Source organism: Perkinsus marinus (assembly GCF_000006405.1).
Source record: "Perkinsus marinus ATCC 50983 genomic scaffold scf_1104296947810, whole genome shotgun sequence".
Taxonomy (NCBI): domain Eukaryota; phylum Perkinsozoa; order Perkinsida; family Perkinsidae; genus Perkinsus; species Perkinsus marinus.
The window spans coordinates 186,205-205,735 of NW_003210458.1; the positions used below are offsets into that span (position 1 = coordinate 186,205).

A 19,531-nucleotide genomic window follows, 5' to 3' on the forward strand; every position below is an offset into this window, starting at 1 on the left:
TACTCTGTGAAAAACGCGATTTTCGCGGTGATATGCAGTAGTCGTGAAATATATTTTTCACCAGAGTTTTTTCATATCACGGCTCGTGAAACCGAAAAAAATTTTTTCACTTCTTCGTGCGAAGATTCAATACCACATTTCCGGAGAAAATACCGAACTAATGATGATGACTCGAAGACTGATTTCTATTTATCATGACCGCGCGCCACGAAATTCCCCCTCATATGACCTCATCATCCGTCCCTTGTCGGAGGAGGGCTTGCTGCTCGAGTCCTATATATATAACTGAGTATCTTGAGGTCCCAGCGGGAAGATACGGATTAGGTCCGAATATGTACTTGATCGATTTCGAGAATTATCTTAGGTCGCTCCTCGTATGGTTCAAAGTTTTAAACCCCAGTACGGGAAAATATGCATATGGTCAACGAAATTTTTGAGGAAATTTCGGAAAATTTTCATTCGTTTCTGAACACTTCTACCACACTTCCATGGAAACTCCTGAGGAAAGCGAACACTTAACACTGCTAAACTTATATAAACGTCTCTTCAGACGTTTTTGAAAAAACGTCTGAGGAAACAGAGAACCCCCACGCTGTGTTTGGAAACAGAATTATACACGTTCGACGTGGTATATTATACGAGTCACAAGTTAAACGTTAACCATCAACAAATAAACGCTGTTCTCTGTTTTCGAATCTATGAAAGTCTTTCATGGCAGATTTGTTAATTGCACTGCACTGTTCACCATTACGGTGCAGCTGTAACTGTGATGCTCCCCCATGCTGGCCTCGACCGCGCGCCGCGAAATACGTGACGCGTAGACGGGAAATTTCTCGCGCGCCACGAAATTCCCCGCAGGTCTCCGGCTTGCTTTCCAAGAATTTTCATCACCAAATTCGTATCTTAGGTCGCTGTTGGTAAGATTCAGATGAGGTCCGCAGTATCATAAAATCTTCCATTCGATTAAATGTATGAAATCTCATAAGAATATGGAAAATATATTTCACCACGACTACTGCATATCACCGCGAATATCGCGTTTTTCACGGAGTTTTACACCACTTCACGTAAAACGGGTTGTGAAACTCCCTTATCCTCATTTTCTGAATTTTATATACAAAAGACTTTTCTCGGCTAATCGCGCGGATGTGCTTATGACGAAATGAATTTTCTTAAATTTACGGAAAACTTTCTCCGGAATTTTACACTCGTGGGAAAACGTTCACGTGGGATTTTTTTTTCTGCCATGTGGAAAATTACCTGGTTTATGGTTGCATATAAATGATGATCAATTTTCAGCGATTCGATTTCTTTTTTTTCATCTAACTTTTCGGTGACCATTCCTACTAAACTAGGATAATGCTTATCAAGCCAGTCATACGCTCCATCGACACTGCCGAAGTTCGAGCCTCCTCAGAGGGCGAAGACTCCCCTTCCCTTAACGAGGGCCTCGCAAGTACTGGCATAGTATTTCATCGTCACCAGCTCAAACGGATGGCGGCGGTGCCAAGTCCTGGAGGTACCTCTTCCGCACAGGTTCGAATCCGTGTTGGAGTAATATGTGTTTGTTTGCCTCCGAAAAAATTAAAATTTTTTTGACCATGTGCATATTTTCTCCCACACTGTGTGTGTGATTCGAAGATTTGTTATTTCAGCACTCAAGGACATCACTAACACTGGGTCTGCCGAAAATGAAGATTGTGACAATCATGAAGAAACTCTGCGGGTCCTTCGCCCTGAGCCGAAGAAAATCGTCGGAGAGAATTCCCCCGATTCGATGCAGAGCAACTCGAGAATTTACGAAGAGTCTGAATCTAAAGACTACAGCGCTTTCCAACAGTACCTTGATATCGGGCGGAGGTCTACTACTACTAGCGGTCCTACTGGGGAAGAGGGACTGTTCATGTTCGAGGGGCAGAGCTGCTATGAAGAAGTAGTAAAGTCGGGCGAAATTATCAATGCAGTGTGAGAAAATATGTGCATGTTTACTTCTGAGAAAATTTACAGAAATTTTTATTGTTTTATTTGTACTTTTGGACGAGCTCTTAGAACTAGCGATAAAACTCCTGAGCTCCGCTGATGAAGAAAGCGAATTTATATCAACACTGCTTGAATTTATCGAAATGAGCCTTTGAAAATTTCTGTATATAATAAAATTTCAGGTCGTAGGAAATTTACTATAGGCGACTTCTCAAAAATTTTCCGAAGATTTTTTTTCTTGCCGGCTGGTTCGCGAGTAAGCAACGAATATGAGGGAAATTATGAGAGTGTGTTGTAAGAATTTGTGAAAAAAATGAAAATGTGATTTTTTCACGCACGATTATATCTAATTTCAAAGTATTACTGCATTATAGGGGAGAATTTTTTGTCATTTTTGCGCATTTTTGTCCTTGACCGTTGTGGAAGTATTTTCCCTTTTGCAGACTTTAACGATGGTTTACACTAGAGGCCTTGCAAAGTCATTCTGGCTTAAATGGGTTGTTGATTTAGAAGTGAAATATATCTTTTGTTTTTCTCAGCTGAGCTCAGGATTATAAAATTGGGATAGGAATTTACAGAATTTCCCAAAATTTTCACGGAATTTTCATATTTTCACCAGAATGTGTAGTTGACCATGTGCATATTTTAGAATGAACAATTTTCTGGGCATTGTAGTAATCTGGTGGGATAAAATTTTTCAGGGAAGAAAATAATGCACTTGTAAAATGGTAAAGTATGCATCCACTGCGGGAAAGTTTTATGAACTCAGTCTTCAGGGCACTATAAAAATGGCGATGCGTGCGCCAATTCAACCTCCATATTATTAGTAATGTTTTGATATTACGGTCCGTGAGTGATTTTATATATCATTTCACATCTGAATATTATTTCATTTATTAATATTTCATTTCATTATTTCAATATTTTTTATTATCATTTCATCGCGTTAATATAGTCTCAGAAAGTATATTTGGTGACTCATTGCGAAGTTATATAATATATGCTTCACAGTTGATGAAATATCGAGGTATTTTTTTTATCTCAGGTCGTCATTTGCACTATCCCGTTTGGTGTTGTTGTGGGAGCTCCTCGATCATCAGCATCGTTATTATCAACATTTTATATCGTTAAATTCAGTGGGGAAGTGGCCGCGCCGGGGTTCATCGAGTTCGGTCAGGCGGGAATACTCTCTACTGTCAAGCTGGCCGAGTGAGCCAGCTTAGTATTGATAGCCTTGGAAGATTTTTTCAGTTGCCTTTCGCCGGCTATTCAGTGTGCGTTTCCTATCGTGGAGGAGAGGACGATGCGATTCGTGGGAATATTGGGATTGAATAAAGGAAATAAGTAGATAGTAAATTTGTGAGAATCTTGGTAATGATTTTTTTCAGAAAACCGTCGTTGAATTTCCTGAGTATGTGTCCGTCATTTTCAATACCGCCGATGTTAAATGTTGACGGTGTGGTATACCCGACGGAGCGTTCTGAGATGGGCACTATCCAGATGCGTGAGAATTTGCGCATGCGTGCATACCATAATTTGGTTACCACATTGTATTGCTCTACTCAGTGCCACCATGGGACGATCCTCGCCAGGCAAGCGTCTCTGTTTTTAAAGTGTCTTCTAAGGAAGCCATGTTTTGTGGCGCAGTACGGAGTTGCCGGAAATTTTCTCCCCTATTTGGTGAGCGGTTATTATGTCTGTAATTTCGTGGCGCGTGACGGAATTCTCAGGCCGACTCCCCTCGGGATTTATCCCCACACAACCTGAGCGAATAACCTTCTGGGCTTTCATCGGTTCTAAGATGTCCTCGCCCGATAGAAATCGTCGAGGAGGAGTGTCCACCCTGACTGCGGTTGAATCAACCGCTACCGGCTTTCGAGAGAGTCTCGCAGTAGGAATATTTGGTGGAGAAAATATCTTTCCATGCGCATGCGTGCTGATTAGATGTCGGTGAGGGCCGTTGCTTCCATTACTCCTATGACGGGTGAGATAACAATTTGTGATCTTGTGAGGGATGAGAACACATCTCCATTAGACCCCAATGAGGTGACGATGTGACGATGGTGTGGTATGATAATTGTCATTTTCAGGCGACAACTGTGTTGTTGTCGGGCGCGCGCTATCGTTTAGAGTAGTAATGATGCTGATAATTATTATTATAGTAGTTAGGAGTAGTGCAATAAAGGAAGCAACGCTCTGTCATTATTACTCGATTTCACCGATCACCGTTGTTCGACTTTTGTATGTAACTGACGAGTAGCAATAACGTCGTCAGAATTCATTTCGGCTATTATCACATTTGCCTTAATACATTATATTATACAACAAGACGATTAACAATAGATTCCCATTATCTCGCGTGCTAGCCGTAATTGCCATAATTGTTGCCTATTTGTTAAACGCGCCACAGTGGTTACTTTAGTCGGGAATGTTACTCGCTTGCGGGTTCTGTAATTGGACCCCTGATGAATTACCATGAAAATCCACAGATGAGTGGTAATAATATGAAGTATGATATCAACTATTGCTCGTCGTGCTAATGCCCATCATTAATTCAATAAACACACTCCTTGCTTTGAGTTCTAAGGAATCAGTTTGGACTACTGCTACCTTAACGAGCAAATACAGCGAGCTCTATAGGGTGTAGAGAGATAACTATAGTTCAATGATTCTTATAATAAGGATCTTATAACAGATTAATTCGAATCTACGAGAAGTACGTGCATGAACTGTATATGAATTGAGGCACCTCCATACACATACATTCGGAGATGGAACCTTTCTAGCGATGCCGATATCCACCAAATCTGACAAGTGCTCAGTGCCAGAGGCGCTAGGAGTGTAGTCTCGAGTATTTCTCCCTCCATCCACCTGCCCAGGTGGTGTCCGCATGGGTCAGGCAGCTCCATAGCAGTTCGGAGAGACAGAGAATCATTGCTCAATTCGAATGGGATGTACCACTATGTGGTGGGCAACATAACGGACACGTTTGGAAGGTGTAGCAGTTCTCGCGATGATATTGGTGTAATAATGGTCATATACGTCCCATGGGGATTTCAGGAGTGGTAGTACCGTTGTGGTACTTTTCATCGAACTCTCCTGCTCTTTGGAAAGTATTGGAGGCGGTCGTCTTGTATGAATGTACTGTCTTATCGAGTCGCCTAATACAGATGATCACCCCTTCGACACTTGATGCTGCTTTGTGATGCGAGTCGCTGTATCACTAGTCCGCCTCCAGCACAAATATCAAATTAAACCTTCGCAAAATGCTCGGGGGAATGCGATTCATTTCGATGTGACTCAACATACAAATGATCGAGAAGTTAATCCCCATCACTCGATTGCACAGTACTTCATCGTTTTGAAGCGATGCACCCATCACTAACACACAACAACGCCTACTGATACCAACGGCATTCATGGAGACTTCTGCATCATGTGTGGCAACACACCATCATTATTCTTAATAGTTTCATCTGCACCATTAGCGATAAGGAACTCCGCCAAAGTGGTGTAATTGAATCTAATCATGACTTCCATCAGGTCATGATCACTCACTCACTGATAGCAGATGTGTAGAGCAGTATTGCCCTTCTCATTCTTGGCATTTATGTTGACATCACAGCCTAGAAGATATTTGGCGATCCTCCTGTTGTTGTTTTGACAAGCTATCATTAATAACGTGTTCGGTTGTTGGGCCTCCACTTCTGACGGAGAGCAGCGCTTGTGAGCATACAGTGTTGGAAAATATGTTTGGTTTTCATAGGCTATGAATCATAGCTGAGCCCAGGAGTTTCCAGAGCTAATCATAGAATTTGGGTATTTCATATTGTCACCAACTCGTTCTTTCACACTGGAGCAACAAGTGTACATATTTACTAGTCAAAACGATGGGTCGAGTTACTTTCAATGAGGCTTCGGTCCTCTTCCAGCAGCGACTCCATAGCTTCGTAACGATTATGACGTACCTTTACATACGCCCATCAGTGAGAAGGTGTACAACAGTATTGGGAAATATGTTAGTTTTCCTCAGCTGAGCTCAAGAGTTCCTAAAGCTCCTTATAGAATTCGGGTAGAAGTGCGAAACAGAAATCAATAAGAATCTCCCAAAATCTTCTCAATGTCACCATCACGTGCATATTCCGAGTACTGACTCACACAGGACATGAGGACTTCTACTCCTCTGTTCTCCAACGCGTCCTCTACGTCTTCCAACGCCTAAGAACACCACATCGTCCCTTCCTAACACACTGTCGTGTTCGCACTCTCGAGGTCGTATCGTTATGATCTCTTTCCGTTATCGTCTGAGTGCGCAGGCGTGTATCCATTATAAGGGATGGATCGGGCTGGACAAGGCGCCCTCTGTTGGGCCGGAGGTGGCGATCCGAGTCCAAGCAAGAATATGCTCTCGTTGGCAATCTTATATAAGCATCGCCGATCTCTGTTGAAATGAATAACCCTAGTGTAACGGGATCACGCACGCCTTCCAGTGTATAGATGTCCTGTATGTCAGAACCCTGTATGTCTCTTGCGTTCGCGTATGGAGGTTAGCGAGAGCTATACAGTGCGTGTCAACTTGATGTGTGTTATTTTTTCCGAGATTAAACTATATCACATATACAATGTAACAATGGCTATGAACATATGTTGTGATGAAAGTACCCGATTGGGACTGTGATGATAGCGACAACTTGTTCACTATAATTTGTCCTACAAAATAACACACATTTGCATCGATCAAATTCACACCTTTTCTTATGTGTCATCAAGAACTACGTCAATTACCTACTTCTCTCCACCGTATAATTATCTATATCATTGAAGCACTCCCCCTCAGAGGACAAGCCGTCTGCCCCTACACAAAAGCCTTCCTTTTTCATCAGCCTGTCCCAACGCTCACCAGCAGGACTCTTTCCTCTCGGCAAAAGATCGATCATAGGAGCGTCCGGTTTCACAGTCTTGCGACCTTATACACCAAGATGGTCAAAGGAAGAATTTTTTCATCTCAAACCTCGCGTAGACTTTTTCGCGTCAGTCAAAAAACTGCCGAGGGCTGTATCATCACCACTGGCCGGATGCGGTATGACTATCAGACTGAGGAAATGCAAGATTGCAAGATTTCAAGATACACCATCTTTCACTGTTTCTGGTCAAGAGCTGGCGGCGGTAGGCGACCTGGGATTGCCGAGACTGATGGGATCTGATGAATTTGGAAATCCCCTCGTATGAACTCACACGAGAAAATATGCACATTGTAAACTGCATGTATCGGTGATAATACGGAAATTGTGACGAAATTTCTATTGGTTTCCGTACACTTCTACCTATGATCAGTTGGGAAACTCTGAGAGCGGATATACATGTCTCCAACACTGACCTGTTGTTTAATACGAGTGGCAATCTTATCTACTAGGCAGTCATCGTCTAGTAGCAACTGCACGAAGGCGTCCTTTACAGCCATCGCGATTTCCGACCGTTCCTCTATAGAAAGAACCGAATGGTTAGGGATGGAGGCACCGCCACCTCGAGAGGTCCTCTGAGGAGTACTCTCTCCTCTTAGCGATGTAGAAGTGTCATCGACACCAATGTGGTTTAAATCTAAAGTTTGAGCTCTATTGCGGGGACTCATAGACCTTTGATGTTGCCTGAGGAATCCTCCAGTACCGTTCCCGGTTGAAGTTCATCATCGCCACCACGCGGTGTGGAAATCTCATCTGTCGGGGAAAGGAATATTTCTTTCTGTGAAGAGTTATAAGGACCCCCATTTGCTTGTAGTTCCACATCGTCCCCATCTTTCTGTAGCGTTGAAGTCTTCCTATACTTTTCGGTTATCTACAATTCCGCACCGTCACGCGCCACGAAATTCAACTCTGGTGAGGGGAGTCTCACTTCGTGTCTTTGGGAAATAACCTGGGCCGCACTTTCACAACGGAAGTTCTCTTTCAGGAGGGATACCAGGAAAGTTGGGTACTCCCCCAAGAGCGGCGCCGGGCAGTTAAATCTCGCAAACGACTTGCTCTAAGGAAACGACTCGCCGGAGGCCGACTTCGGTCGACACCTTTTACATATCCGCAAATGAAGAAACAAAAAAGGAAGTCTTCTTTCACGGAAAAAAATTTTTTTCGTACACCGCTGAAATGTGTCAACACTAAAATCTTATTTGAACTCTCATCCCGTGAAAAACTCTTTCCATCTAAATAGAATCAATTTTTATTTTCTTTATATGTTCTTCCATTTGCTGAATTTGAGATTTTTTCCATTTTGAGTTTCAGGATGGAGTCAGTGGGAATGCCGTAGGAGGTTAGAATTGCTCTCCAAGCGTTAGCAGTATTCACTTCAGGTCTACAAGGCGTACTTATATCGGTACTCCAGTGTTGGAATATATGTTCGCTTTCCTCATCTGAGCTAAGGAGTTTCCTCACTGATTATAGGAGTTCACATATGAATTCGGGCAGAACTGTACGGAAACCAATAAGAATCGCCTTCAATTTCCTCCCAGAATTCCCAAATTGTCACCAACACATGTAGTTGGCCATGTGCATATTCCCCCCCCCACACTGCTGCTACTCTCATATTGTGATGGTCACAAGTATATGTTCACAATCTATTGCTGTTGTCATCAACTATATATTCGTATCTAACCTCTAGTGAATATAAAATAAGTTACGAAAATTTATACTATCGCTATTGAAACAGCGCACAGGGAAGAATTCACTTCCACCGGGCTTCCCATACAGGAGCCCACCGTTTTTGGTGTCAATCTGTCCTCGATCTGTTCCATCAACCTCGTTGCAGCACCGTCATCATTCATCTCAATAGTCTTCGGCTGGCCATACCTACCGTAACTCTCCCACTTTCCTCGACCGGACCCTCGGCGCCTCACAACACGTTAGCGTCGATGCTCTGCAAGAGCTCCTCATGCACCAACTTGTCGATGTCCATGCCTCTATCTTTCTCCCATATATCGTCCCTCTCAGGAGCTAGCGTTACCTCCAGTTTGTTGGGAGGAACTATGCAGCAATACGGAATTGTTGAGTACTTCGCTAGGTTCACCGTAGCCGTCTGGATCCTGTTCGAATTGTTGTGGTAGAGGACTGGGCGCACTGATAGGCGCTGTTGGTTGTAAAGGCACCTTTCACATTGACAGTTACGGATGTCAGGAGGATGAAGTTTCGAGTTTGCGGTATGGAAAAATATCTATGATATTGGACTTTCACGAGCCGTGATATGCAAAACACTAGTGAGAAACATATCTCACGACTACTGCATATCACCGCGAATATCGCGTTTTTCGCTGAGTATTACGCCACTTCACCCGATAAGCATTCAACCTCAAACTTGCTATCGCTTTCACCTTGGATTGCTCCACAACTTGGATATATCTCAAATTTCATACAGCGTTTCAATTTCATCATCATCTACGCATCTTCATTTTGATGGGATGAAAGCTCAGACAATACGCCTCTACTATTACTAGTAGTAGAGGCGTTACATACCCGTTATACGTGTTATATACTCCCGCGTGGAAAGCTGCCAGCCAGAGTTTATCGCACTATTTCGTACAAATTTGACACCCGTGTACTCTATGGCAATGATAGGACGATAAAGATGGCTCTCCTCCTACATCGAAATCAGGGAGTTGCCTCTCGGGAATGTTCTCAACGTTGTAAAGGACGGCAGGACCGATGGTGTCCGGGAAATACTCCAGGGGAGGTACTGTGATGGGCTGAATGTCAACCTGGAGGGGGAGGGAGGAAGTGAAATGGGATGGTAATTTAGTGACCATCTTTTGGGGGGGCATAGCGGGGAGATCTTCAGCAGCGTTTAGTGGGGGAGGCGGGTCGGGGTGGATCTGGAGGGAAATCGATCACGCGATCGATTTGAGGATGCTACTGTATAACCGAGAAGAGGCTCCTCATCAAAGTCAAGTGGAATGTCTATCGAAGATACTCCTAAGAGGAGAAATGTCGCCCCGACCGGGGATCGAACCCGCGACCTCACCGTCTGTCTGGGCAGCGATAACTTCGTCAAGTTCATCTACGGGTGGCTCGTATTCAACAGATACAGTGATTGCTGGGAGCACTACGCTCGAGGAATCTGCATAAAAATATAATCGATCACGCGATCGATTTGCATCCATTAACCTCTACTGTCCTCCTCAAGAGTCTGCAAGTCAGGCGGGGTAGCAGAAAATACCTTCCATAAGAAACACTATCGACCACCAAAAAATATAATAACCCTCCAGTTGGCACTAGTGCAAATCTAGTGAATAAATTACACGGGTAAAATCGTTGCTACAACGGAGAAGGAAAAACAACACAACTTACCAGACGGTCGAACTCCTTCTCGTGCTCTTCGATGACCTCTAACTCTCCTCTCGAGAGCTCATTGATCTCTTCCACGAGATCCCATGCCTCCCCATCGGTGGGCCTGTCAGCTCCCATCACACCTAACCATTCGCAGAGCAGCAGACATGAGGATACTCTACTACTACTAAGGGTGCCCATATAACGACGCTCTGCCACTGGTTACATTCAGTACTCTGGTTTAGAACACTTAGTAGTTGAATGTTATCAATCTGATAGTCATTGTAATTGATATCAGCCCAGTAGGCCAGGGACTATTCCTGTACAATGCCCTGCTCCTCAGGAGTTTCATAAATCCCAACTCGATCGCATTTCTAAAAGCCTCATCGTAATCGATTACCACAATTTGGTTTCAACTCAAGGAAGCTATTGCTGTCGATATGGGTGACCATCACCGTCACGCGCCACGAAATGTCCATACTCACAGTCCAGCCTCGTCTCCTCCTCCAAAGCTCGAGCCACATCGTATCCAATGGTCGCGCCGTATACAGTATCAAGACACTCCTCCAGGAACAGCGCGGGGACGTTTCTGATAGAAACACCGAGGGTGAAGTATTAAATACTATCAAAATGAGAATCCCCAATCGATTTCACGTCGCACTGCGCTCGAGTCAACCCTTCTGTAGATGATTTTTATTCTTCCCGGCCGTAAGATTCCCCCGACGAGGATGATGGATTGCGCTTGGCAGTATACAGTGCGGATCAATTTGATATGCAAATGTGTATTATTTTTTTCGAGATTAAACTATATCGCATATACAATGGCTATGAACATATGTTGTGATGAAAGTACCCGTTTGGGACTGTGATGATAGCGACAACTTGTTCACTATAATTTGCCCTACAAAATAACACACATTTGCATATCAAGTTCACACGTACTGTAAACATCTGAGCATAGAGCGATGAACTAACCTCTTCTTAAAGTCGGCTTCTTGTCTGACCATCTTCACATCTTGTAATTTCTGAGGCTTCCCTCACCACGTGAATTCAGGTAAGCCCACTCACCCGATCAGATGGATTCCTCAAGCCTCCCCCCGTATCTATTGAAATGCTCTCACTAAGCACCACCTCACAGACTTACCTGTTACTACTACATCAGTAGGGACTAGGTACCTACGACCAGCTAGCAGTGTTGGAGTAGGAATATATGTTCGCTTTCCTCAGCTGAGCTCAGGAGTTTCCTATACAGTGTTGGAGTAGGAATATATGTTCGCTTTCCTCAGCTGAGCTCAGGAGTTTCCTATACAGTGTTGGAGTAGGAATATATGTTCGCTCTCCTCAGCTGAGCTCAGGAGTTTCCTATACAGTGTTGGAGTAGGAATATATGTTCGCTTTCCTCAGATGAGCTCAGGAGGTTCCTATACAGTGTTGGAGTGGGAATATATGTTCGCTTTCCTCAGATGAGCTCAGGAGGTTCCTATACAGTGTTGGAGTAGGAATATATGTTCGCCTTCCTCAGCTGTGCTCAGGAGGTTCCTCACCATATAAGCCACGAATTCGGGTAGGAGTGTATACGAACCAATGAAAATTTTCCGAAATTTTCCGAAATTTTCTTAGAATTTCCAGATTGTCACCAACACATGTAGTTGACCATGTGCTTCCATACTCTCAACTAGCAGTACAGCGTTGATATCCAGCTGTGAGAAATTAATAAGGATCGATCCGAAATTATATCGCATAAACAATGTTAACATTGCTATGAACATGTGATGTGATAAAAGTAACCTTTCGAGACTGTGATAGCGACAAGTTGTTCACTATCATTAATCCCGGAATAAAAAACTACGCACATTCTCCACATTTGCATATCAAATTAACACGCCAACGCTACCCTTTATCACGCAGCTCTTCGTAACTAGGAAACCCTCGAGACCGCTCCGTCTCCACCAAAGGTTCAACCTAGTCACCACCAAGTGGAACTCAACGAATATGATCAAGGTAACTAGACCTCTAGTTGCCTTCCCTCTCCCGAACGTCTGCCATGTATGCACGTTAAACAGTACTGTGCATGGAGCGGATTAGAATGGCTATGAGGTTGTCTCGTTGTTTGAGGGGAAAGGAGATCTGTGAGGGGCCTCTTGCCGACTACTATACAGTGAATGTCAATATAATATGCAAATGTGTGTTATACTCTGAGGTTAAAGAGTATTAACATTGCTATGGACGTGTGATGTGATAAAAGTTATTTTTTAGACTTGTTCACTACCATTAATCCCCGAATAGAAAACGCGCATATATCAAACTAGCACACACTCTATGAATGATATTTCTCGAGAGCAGCATGCCATATTGCACGACAACCACGCCGTGGGATGAAAGAGTCTCGAGCTGATGTCGCGCGTACTCGATTGGCTATCACCATCACCAGCAGCCGCTGTGGCTACTGAGCTCTGCCGACGGGCAGTCGGGATCTGAAACGAAGCCGTTCAGTGAACAACGCCTCCAATGTTTCCATCACTGATAAAGCTCAGAATTTCTCATTATCAAAACCGAATAGATTCACCGCACCCACCGGTTGTTGCGCATCCTGATCAGCCCTGACATCCGCGCCTGGCATAGAGAAATACAATCCGACCTAGGAGTGTGAGAGAATATGAATATGCTCAGCTACATACCTTGATGATAATGAGAAAATTTTGGGAAATTTTTATTGCTTTTCGTGTACTTTTCTGAAACTTTTCGTGAAAATTTTCTGTCTCATTCACTAACACTACATAAAGCCGGCTAATTGGAAAATACACGTAACGGGATGTAACGAATCTTACAACACACCAACAAGTGGTTGGTAAGAGACATGCCGCATGTCTCAAATCAGCCTCACCAAAGGATAGATAATATCATCTTGCGCACAGCGAAGAATATCAGAATTGTCGTAGTATGACACTACTAAGATTGTAATAGTTTATACTCGATTTTCCGCCACAGGGAAATATGTTCTTCATCTCGATCGACCTTACGTTATATCATAAACTCTCACCACCGATTGTCGGCTTGGGAGTACACAGTTTTTTTTTGCCAGAAACGCGGCAGATGAAAAAAAGAGTATAGAGAAAGTACTGCGGCTACTTGATCTCGTGATCGACCTTCAAAAGTAGTCTCGAGAGGAATACAGAAATTTATGTTCAACAGCTCGACTGGTGTGTGAACGGATGGAGCATGAGGAACGCCGACGGAGCGAAACCACGTTCTCCCGTTCTGTGTACGTAGATCTCCGACCATCCTTCACCAGCGTCTAGGATTGTTACCTACAGAGATGAACTAATTTGATATTGACACTCTTAGATATAATCAGTTCCATAATGAACATTCGGGATGAGGCTCCAACTCAGAAACGGTTCTTGAATTCATTTCGACAAACCGTCTATCAAGCTTCACGGAATCCACTTTGTATGATCAGTGGAGTTAGAGCAGCACTCACTTCATCGCCGGGACGGAGAGCCACCTCAGAGGAATTGTGTCGAGCCAGGAAGTTGCCGAGTGATATGCAGAGTGGACCCTGTACACAGCCAAGATCAAAAGCAGCGACAAGGGATCGAACCGAGTACCTACCTCAGATGAACACGACGACAATCTCGCTACACCATCATTGCGTTCTCTGCACACTCTATCAGAGCTGTTAGCACTTCCCTCGAGTGACGAGCGACAACCTACTAAGGGAGAGACTCACTCAATCCATCGCTCATAGTCTTACTGCGCTCAGTCTGTCTTGTTAAAGGCGTTGCTTCCCGAGCAGTCACGACCTCACTCGCTGAGCAACCGTGCATCTGACACAAATACGTGACTCCTAGATCATAAGGAGCTTACCACTCTTTTGTTCAGAGCTGAGTGATGGGAGTTGGTGGAGGAATGGTAATCGACGAGGACGTCCATCATGGGAGGAACACAAAAAGGCTCTTCTCGAATGAAAGGCATCATCGGTGATGATACCTTTCAAAAACCAGCAAGTCCCGGGGATTCCGATGGAGAGCTTCTGCTGAGGTGAGTTCAGAATTCAGCTGACTCGAAGATGATTCCACGAAAGAGGGTGATTCAAAGTAGATGTCCGCGGTATAATAAAAACGTTTTCTCCATTCTCCATTCACCATACTCCCAACCAAACACTCAAATAGAGGAACAACGGCCCGGGTGAGAACAGATAGACAGTATCAGATCCAACATGGGGTTAAAATGGCAAAGACACTCAAGAGTAATACAAGACGCACACACAAAGGAAGGCTTCACCCCAAAGGTGTCCAATAGAGTGCGATGAGCTCACGTTGTTCACTTAGCTTCACTGAGGAGTTTCACGTCGCCCTTGAGACCAATCAATGCGGCTGCAGCACGTGCAGAAACCTGGGACAAATAATAGGGAAATGCACTATGCACCATAAGCGCCACGTGTGAGCGCAACAAAACTGTGCACAAAACACAAAGGAGCAGTTGAGCGCGCGCAATTATGATCGACGCAGTTGCGAGCTCATGCGGAGTCCGTCGGGTAGATAGGGAGTCCCTATTAGGAACCGTATCTGTACACGACCCGCCAGCCCACTAGAGATGAGTCTTTTCGCTGCGCTGATGTTGTTGCTGTCAACTTTCTCCTGTACTCGCTGCGCCTGCGTACTTTGCGCTTGCGTGCGAAGGTTAGAATTGGGTCAGCGAAAGTAATATACGCTTCTCTAAGCACGGATTTTGTTGTTGACAACTAAACCCTCACTGACTTGCGCATTGCATACAAACACTATTTTGGCGAATACTGGAGCACGAGGGATTCATTTTCGAAATGGGAATAACGTGAATGACACACACGAGATCAAATTGTGAAACTTCCATTCTTGGTGCGCCATCGAAGCTTTTTGGTGGTATTTACAGTGTATGAGCCTATTCTATGAGCATAGAAATACATGCGATCGTAGCTCTCATCGGAGCTCACCGCAGCCGTGTCCCTAGTTCTTAATACAAAGTGGTCTCGCCAATAGGTGGAAAGCGCAGTTGACGCTTCTAGTCTCCCGCAATGGGATGTCCATGAGATTAAATGCGGCTGAGCTTCCCAATAGGTCCATCAAACGGCGCTTAGCTAAGTCAGAGACATATTCCTTGCCAAGGAACTCGAGCCATCGAGTCCAAATAGTAGTGCTTGCTATCATTCCTCGCCGTCATATTCGAAACACCGGAATTCGGCGATTATGGGCATTGACCTCTGAGATCATTTCTCCCTACTATCCACTACTCATTAGCTCACACCGAAATAACATGAAGTTGAGGTGAGTAATGCTCCATAGTATTAATGTCATCAAAAAATCAGTAGCATGATCGATGCCTGTATCGGGCGAAGAAGATCCAACTAAGCTTGAAGTAATCAAGACATTTTTCCGACATGATGGGATGATCCCATCATGTGAGGTCGGAAAAATGTCTTTTCCCATTGGGATCTCACTTCTCGGATAGAAGGTGAACGCTGCAGACGTTCTAGGAACTGTTCTTACCAGGTATTCACGCTGTTTTGCTCCGCAGAAGAGGCTGAGTGTTGTAACATGTTCACATGCTCCATGATGGAAACTGTTCTCATCATGGCCGCATGGGGCGCCTCCATGCGAGGGGCTACAGAGCTCGTAGTACGAATGACTCACGTTTTATTTCTCGTTCCAACCTCGTTCTATTCGTCATGAGAAGCGTCCACATCAGACACATTATAACGGAATAGGCCACTAAGAACGGCTGAATTTCGCGCATTCCAGTCTCGCTCTGTTGCTATACAGGTACTAGTATCCATATCGGATAGAAAGTGACGGGAGTGACCGGAAATTAGGATCTGAACAAGATCTCATCGAGTAAGATATTCAATACATGAGTCATGTAACCTAACTGGCTCTACAAATACGAACTTCATACCGTCACATATCAAAATCGTATACCGGATGCGTCACACAGTTAAGTTGTAATCTCAGGAGCATCTTATTCGATCGCATGCCGATCCGATCGATACACTTGGAATCCAAGTGTAATCCAGTATAATTTGTTTATCATGGATCCAAATCTTGGATACATGATAAACAAAGACAACAAATACCATTGGGCACTCCATCTACTATGCCTGGGATCTCGCGGTAGCGGGGGAAGAGACCAAGAATTGGGACATAAGTGAAAACCTTGGGAGCTCTTCCTACAGAACATATCATACTATGCCTCAGTAACCGGGCTATATGATAGTCAGTACAGGATGAGTCATCCTAGATGACCAAAAAGATCATCATATTATCATTCACACCGACAGGCCGTTGGTGAATGTGACAGCTGTCAGCGACAGTTTCCGACATGGTTGCAACGGCGAGGTCCTCGCTGTTGCGACCATGTCGGAAACTATGACGGGACCTGATCCCGTTCATCTGGCACAGTGATAAGCACCACGAGCTTGCGACCTGTAGCATCACTATCTCGAGGACCAGTGTCGGTGGAACAGGAAGCAGCCTGCACTCAGTGCAGGCTGCACTGAGTGCAGCCAAGATGGCAACAGCGAAGACCGAAGATGGGAGATGCATGGATGTCAGACTAACACGGTGATAGTAACACCGTAATCAGAGTAGTAAAAGTTCGTCCTTGAGCTGAGCAGGGAAGCTGCCATGAACCAACGGACAACTATGAACACACTCCGGGTCTGAATCCCGATAACAAGATAGACGCAGAGCCTGACGATTATCGAAGCCTCGTATTATACGAGTCATATAACCGTGCTCCAGCAGCTGAACTTCAGACGCGGTGTCGTTGCTTGTCAACGCGACGCGATGCAACGCAATTGACGCATTGACGCATTGCGGTATCACTCCGCAATTGCGCTAAGACGGAATTTCCCCGCTGCAATTTTGCTCGGAAGCATCGTTCGCAATGCGGACGATTGTCATTTTTTGATACTATTCAAGGAATGACTCGATGTCAGCGTTTCAGGATGTCGCCGCGCGCGGAAGGGTTAGATAAGCGGTGGATGTACGAGCGCATGAAAAAATGCGTTCTTAAATCTGACTAATAATATGTTTTGGGATAATTTCGGCGATCAGCCCCTGCCGATTGAGTTACACAAGTCAAAATTCGTTTTTCGTGGAACAGTCCAGCGAATCTCAATCTAGAAAGGCCGTTCACTTCATGAACTTACAGACTCCACTGAAGTTCCTTCAGTGAAATTACTCCACTGAAGCTACTTCAGTGAGTGCAAGACTACACAAGATTATAGGGTTATGAATGAATTCCCAACTACTGGTATCAGCATAGACTGTTCTCCTGAGGGATCAGTTCTTGGTCGTCGCTTCAGAATGGATACCAGATCTGCCCAGAATCGTCTCACGTGGACGGTTGTGCAGGCTGGTATGAGTTCATGGCGTAGCTAGTAGCTACGGTGCCGCTCAGAAGCAATGTCGCACCATGTTTTGGGTGTCACGGTGTGGCGCTCGAGTATCACTCGAAATTCGATCCCAAGTCACTCAGGTACGAACTGTCTGAGTTACGTGAGACTTATCGAAAAGTGAGAGCGAGTTACCCATGCGTGGCTGAGGATGCTATAGATCAGGTTATCGCCGGGCCTATCGATGTGAGTTCATTGGACGAGAAACTGGATACGTTTATCGGGCAGCATGCCTCTTTTGATCGCTTGCTAGCGGGTGCTTGGTTACTTGCTACTGATATGATAGCTGGAAGTCACCAACATGGGCTAGAACTGGGTCGTGGTGACCTCTATCGTGATTCACGATTCGTGAATCTATTCTAGGATCAGAGTTTGGTACTCGTGGTTTCTGGTCGTGCCCTAACAAGAGCTACTGTTAGAGGTCTCCGCCCTGCCGGAAAAACCCGGCTTTTCTGTCGGTGAAGTCGTAGTAATCGTGGAGCCTCGCTTCATCAACCAATATCTTGATGATACCCGATCGACGAGTGTCATTCGTGTCGTATAGCCTTTCTTTAAGTACAATCCTTCTATACAGTTGCCTGCTATACCTATTCGTATCCAAACCTCCTCATCCGCTTATTTTCATCTACCTCGTGTTCAAATATCTCTCTCATCCTTTCGATTAAGCATTTCTTGTGGAGGTTCTCTCTGTAATCGATTGCCGCTTACTTCAGGATCTACTTACTGCGGATGCGTAGTCAAAAGCAGCAAACCAGGCTTTGTTCTTGAGGCAGACCTACGCAACAGTAATCAGGAGATCGTTGTCATTGACACATCTAGGAATCCACCTGTTAACTATCCTTTTGTTACCTTCCACGAGATTGAACTATTCACACAACAGAGATCGGTGGTTCAAAACTTCATCGATACATTGGAGAATATCGTCACTCTCGAAGAGGAGAGAAGGTTATGCTCGATCTGCTGAAAAGGTGTGTCTTTATCTCCCCAGCCTCTATTTCCCCATGGTCATCTCTACGTCGGGTCATCACATTACTCGAACGTGGGCCCATCCCCGGCATTATCTTCTTCCACTTAACCGCCGACTTCTTCTTCTGTTCCACGGGATTTCACTGAAATCATTTCAGCGCCCGCGCCAACTTCGAGGCGGCGCAAGTTGTGAATCTCGCTCGCCCTAAATTCACTAATTGAATCGGCTAGTGGTTGAGGCTTTTTGTGAAGCCTTCCTACAGCCTTTATTGAGATCTTCGGGTGATCTGTGAGGACTATCTTCTGGATAGTATCGGGAACTGTTTCTTTCGTAATCAACCGTAACACAAATAGGTCTGTTTAACAGACTCTGTTATACCATCAACTTCATGGCATCAACGCTCTAGTACATTGCGTTAAGTCTATGGAATTACGTTCTGTACTGAGTTATCTCCCTCTGTCGGTTCTGTCCGCAGAAGGAGATCTAGAAAGGAAGCTAGTGCTTTTTCTCTTTCCCCTAGTAACAGGATTCCACCACCGGCTCCTGCACATTCTTCCGCGCTCGGTTCTCCGGGAGAACTTCTCCCTGTGTAACCGTTTTGTGGAGCGAAGGGCGAGAATGTTGCATGTAGTATTATGTCATGTATTATCGCTTGAATATCCTTTACGTCCAACGTTATTCGTGGGCGACTCGGCATGTGAATAATACATAGCTAATACATAGACTCTGTTTTCTGGGAGCGCAGCGTCTTAGCCAGGCTCTGCTTGTACCTACGTTAAATGATCTACGTTGTGTCAGGAAACCAGGTAACCCGCAGTGTGCCAGTGGTATAAGAATGTTCATAAA

General features: G+C 44.7%; 4 protein-coding genes across 5 annotated transcripts; 2 read left to right on the forward strand and 2 right to left on the reverse strand.

Moving 5' to 3' along the window:
* Positions 1–1,359: 1,359 nt before the first annotated feature.
* Pmar_PMAR021414 (hypothetical protein) lies at positions 1,360–3,193 on the forward strand (the record flags this gene model as incomplete). The annotated part of the gene is made up of 3 exons (XM_002779093.1): positions 1,360–1,519; positions 1,656–1,933; positions 3,026–3,193. 3 exons carry the CDS (start codon positions 1,360–1,362, stop codon positions 3,191–3,193), a joined length of 606 nt encoding a protein of 201 aa, XP_002779139.1.
* Positions 3,194–3,710: 517 nt separating this feature from the next.
* On the forward strand, positions 3,711–3,871 carry Pmar_PMAR021415 (hypothetical protein; the record flags this gene model as incomplete). The annotated part of the gene is made up of 1 exon (XM_002779094.1): positions 3,711–3,871. A coding segment is annotated over one exon (161 nt), but the record flags the coding sequence as incomplete, so codon positions are not given.
* Positions 3,872–5,397: 1,526 nt separating this feature from the next.
* Pmar_PMAR021416 (hypothetical protein) lies at positions 5,398–10,424 on the reverse strand (the record flags this gene model as incomplete). The annotated part of the gene is made up of 15 exons (XM_002779095.1): positions 5,398–5,503; positions 5,543–5,648; positions 5,885–5,948; positions 6,139–6,198; positions 6,246–6,421; positions 6,881–6,946; positions 7,614–7,812; positions 8,726–8,816; positions 8,864–8,990; positions 9,034–9,112; positions 9,605–9,832; positions 9,874–9,932; positions 9,982–10,077; positions 10,131–10,176; positions 10,308–10,424. The coding sequence occupies 15 exons, from the start codon at positions 10,422–10,424 to the stop codon at positions 5,398–5,400; spliced, it is 1,620 nt and encodes a 539-aa protein (XP_002779141.1).
* A 2,652-nt stretch (positions 10,425–13,076) lies between these two features.
* Positions 13,077–14,245, reverse strand: Pmar_PMAR021417 (hypothetical protein). 2 transcript variants are annotated; one of them, XM_002779097.1, is made up of 5 exons: positions 14,157–14,245; positions 14,041–14,113; positions 13,899–13,996; positions 13,768–13,845; positions 13,077–13,594 (listed from the first exon to the last, which is right to left on the reverse strand). In XM_002779097.1, exons 1-5 carry the CDS (start codon positions 14,220–14,222, stop codon positions 13,472–13,474), a joined length of 438 nt encoding a protein of 145 aa, XP_002779143.1. In that variant the 5' UTR covers positions 14,223–14,245; the 3' UTR covers positions 13,077–13,471. The 2 variants fall into 2 exon arrangements, with proteins under 2 accessions (XP_002779143.1, XP_002779142.1); XM_002779096.1 differs by having other exon boundaries at positions 13,103–13,594; positions 14,154–14,245.
* Between the last annotated feature and the right edge of the window lie 5,286 nt (positions 14,246–19,531).

What these genes read in the sequence shown, in the direction of transcription:
- Pmar_PMAR021417 (XM_002779096.1), bottom strand. Translation starts at nt 14,222, where the DNA reads ATGATGGACGTCCTCGTCGATTACCATTCCTCCACCAACTCCCATCAC. An exon ending in CAGCTCTGAACAAAAGAGTG is followed by an intron (nt 14,114 to 14,153) that starts GTAAGCTCCTTA and finishes TATTTGTGTCAG; the next exon opens with ATGCACGGTTGCTCAGCGAG. An exon ending in CTCTCCGTCCCGGCGATGAA is followed by an intron (nt 13,595 to 13,767) that starts GTGAGTGCTGCT and finishes TCATCTCTGTAG; the next exon opens with GTAACAATCCTAGACGCTGG.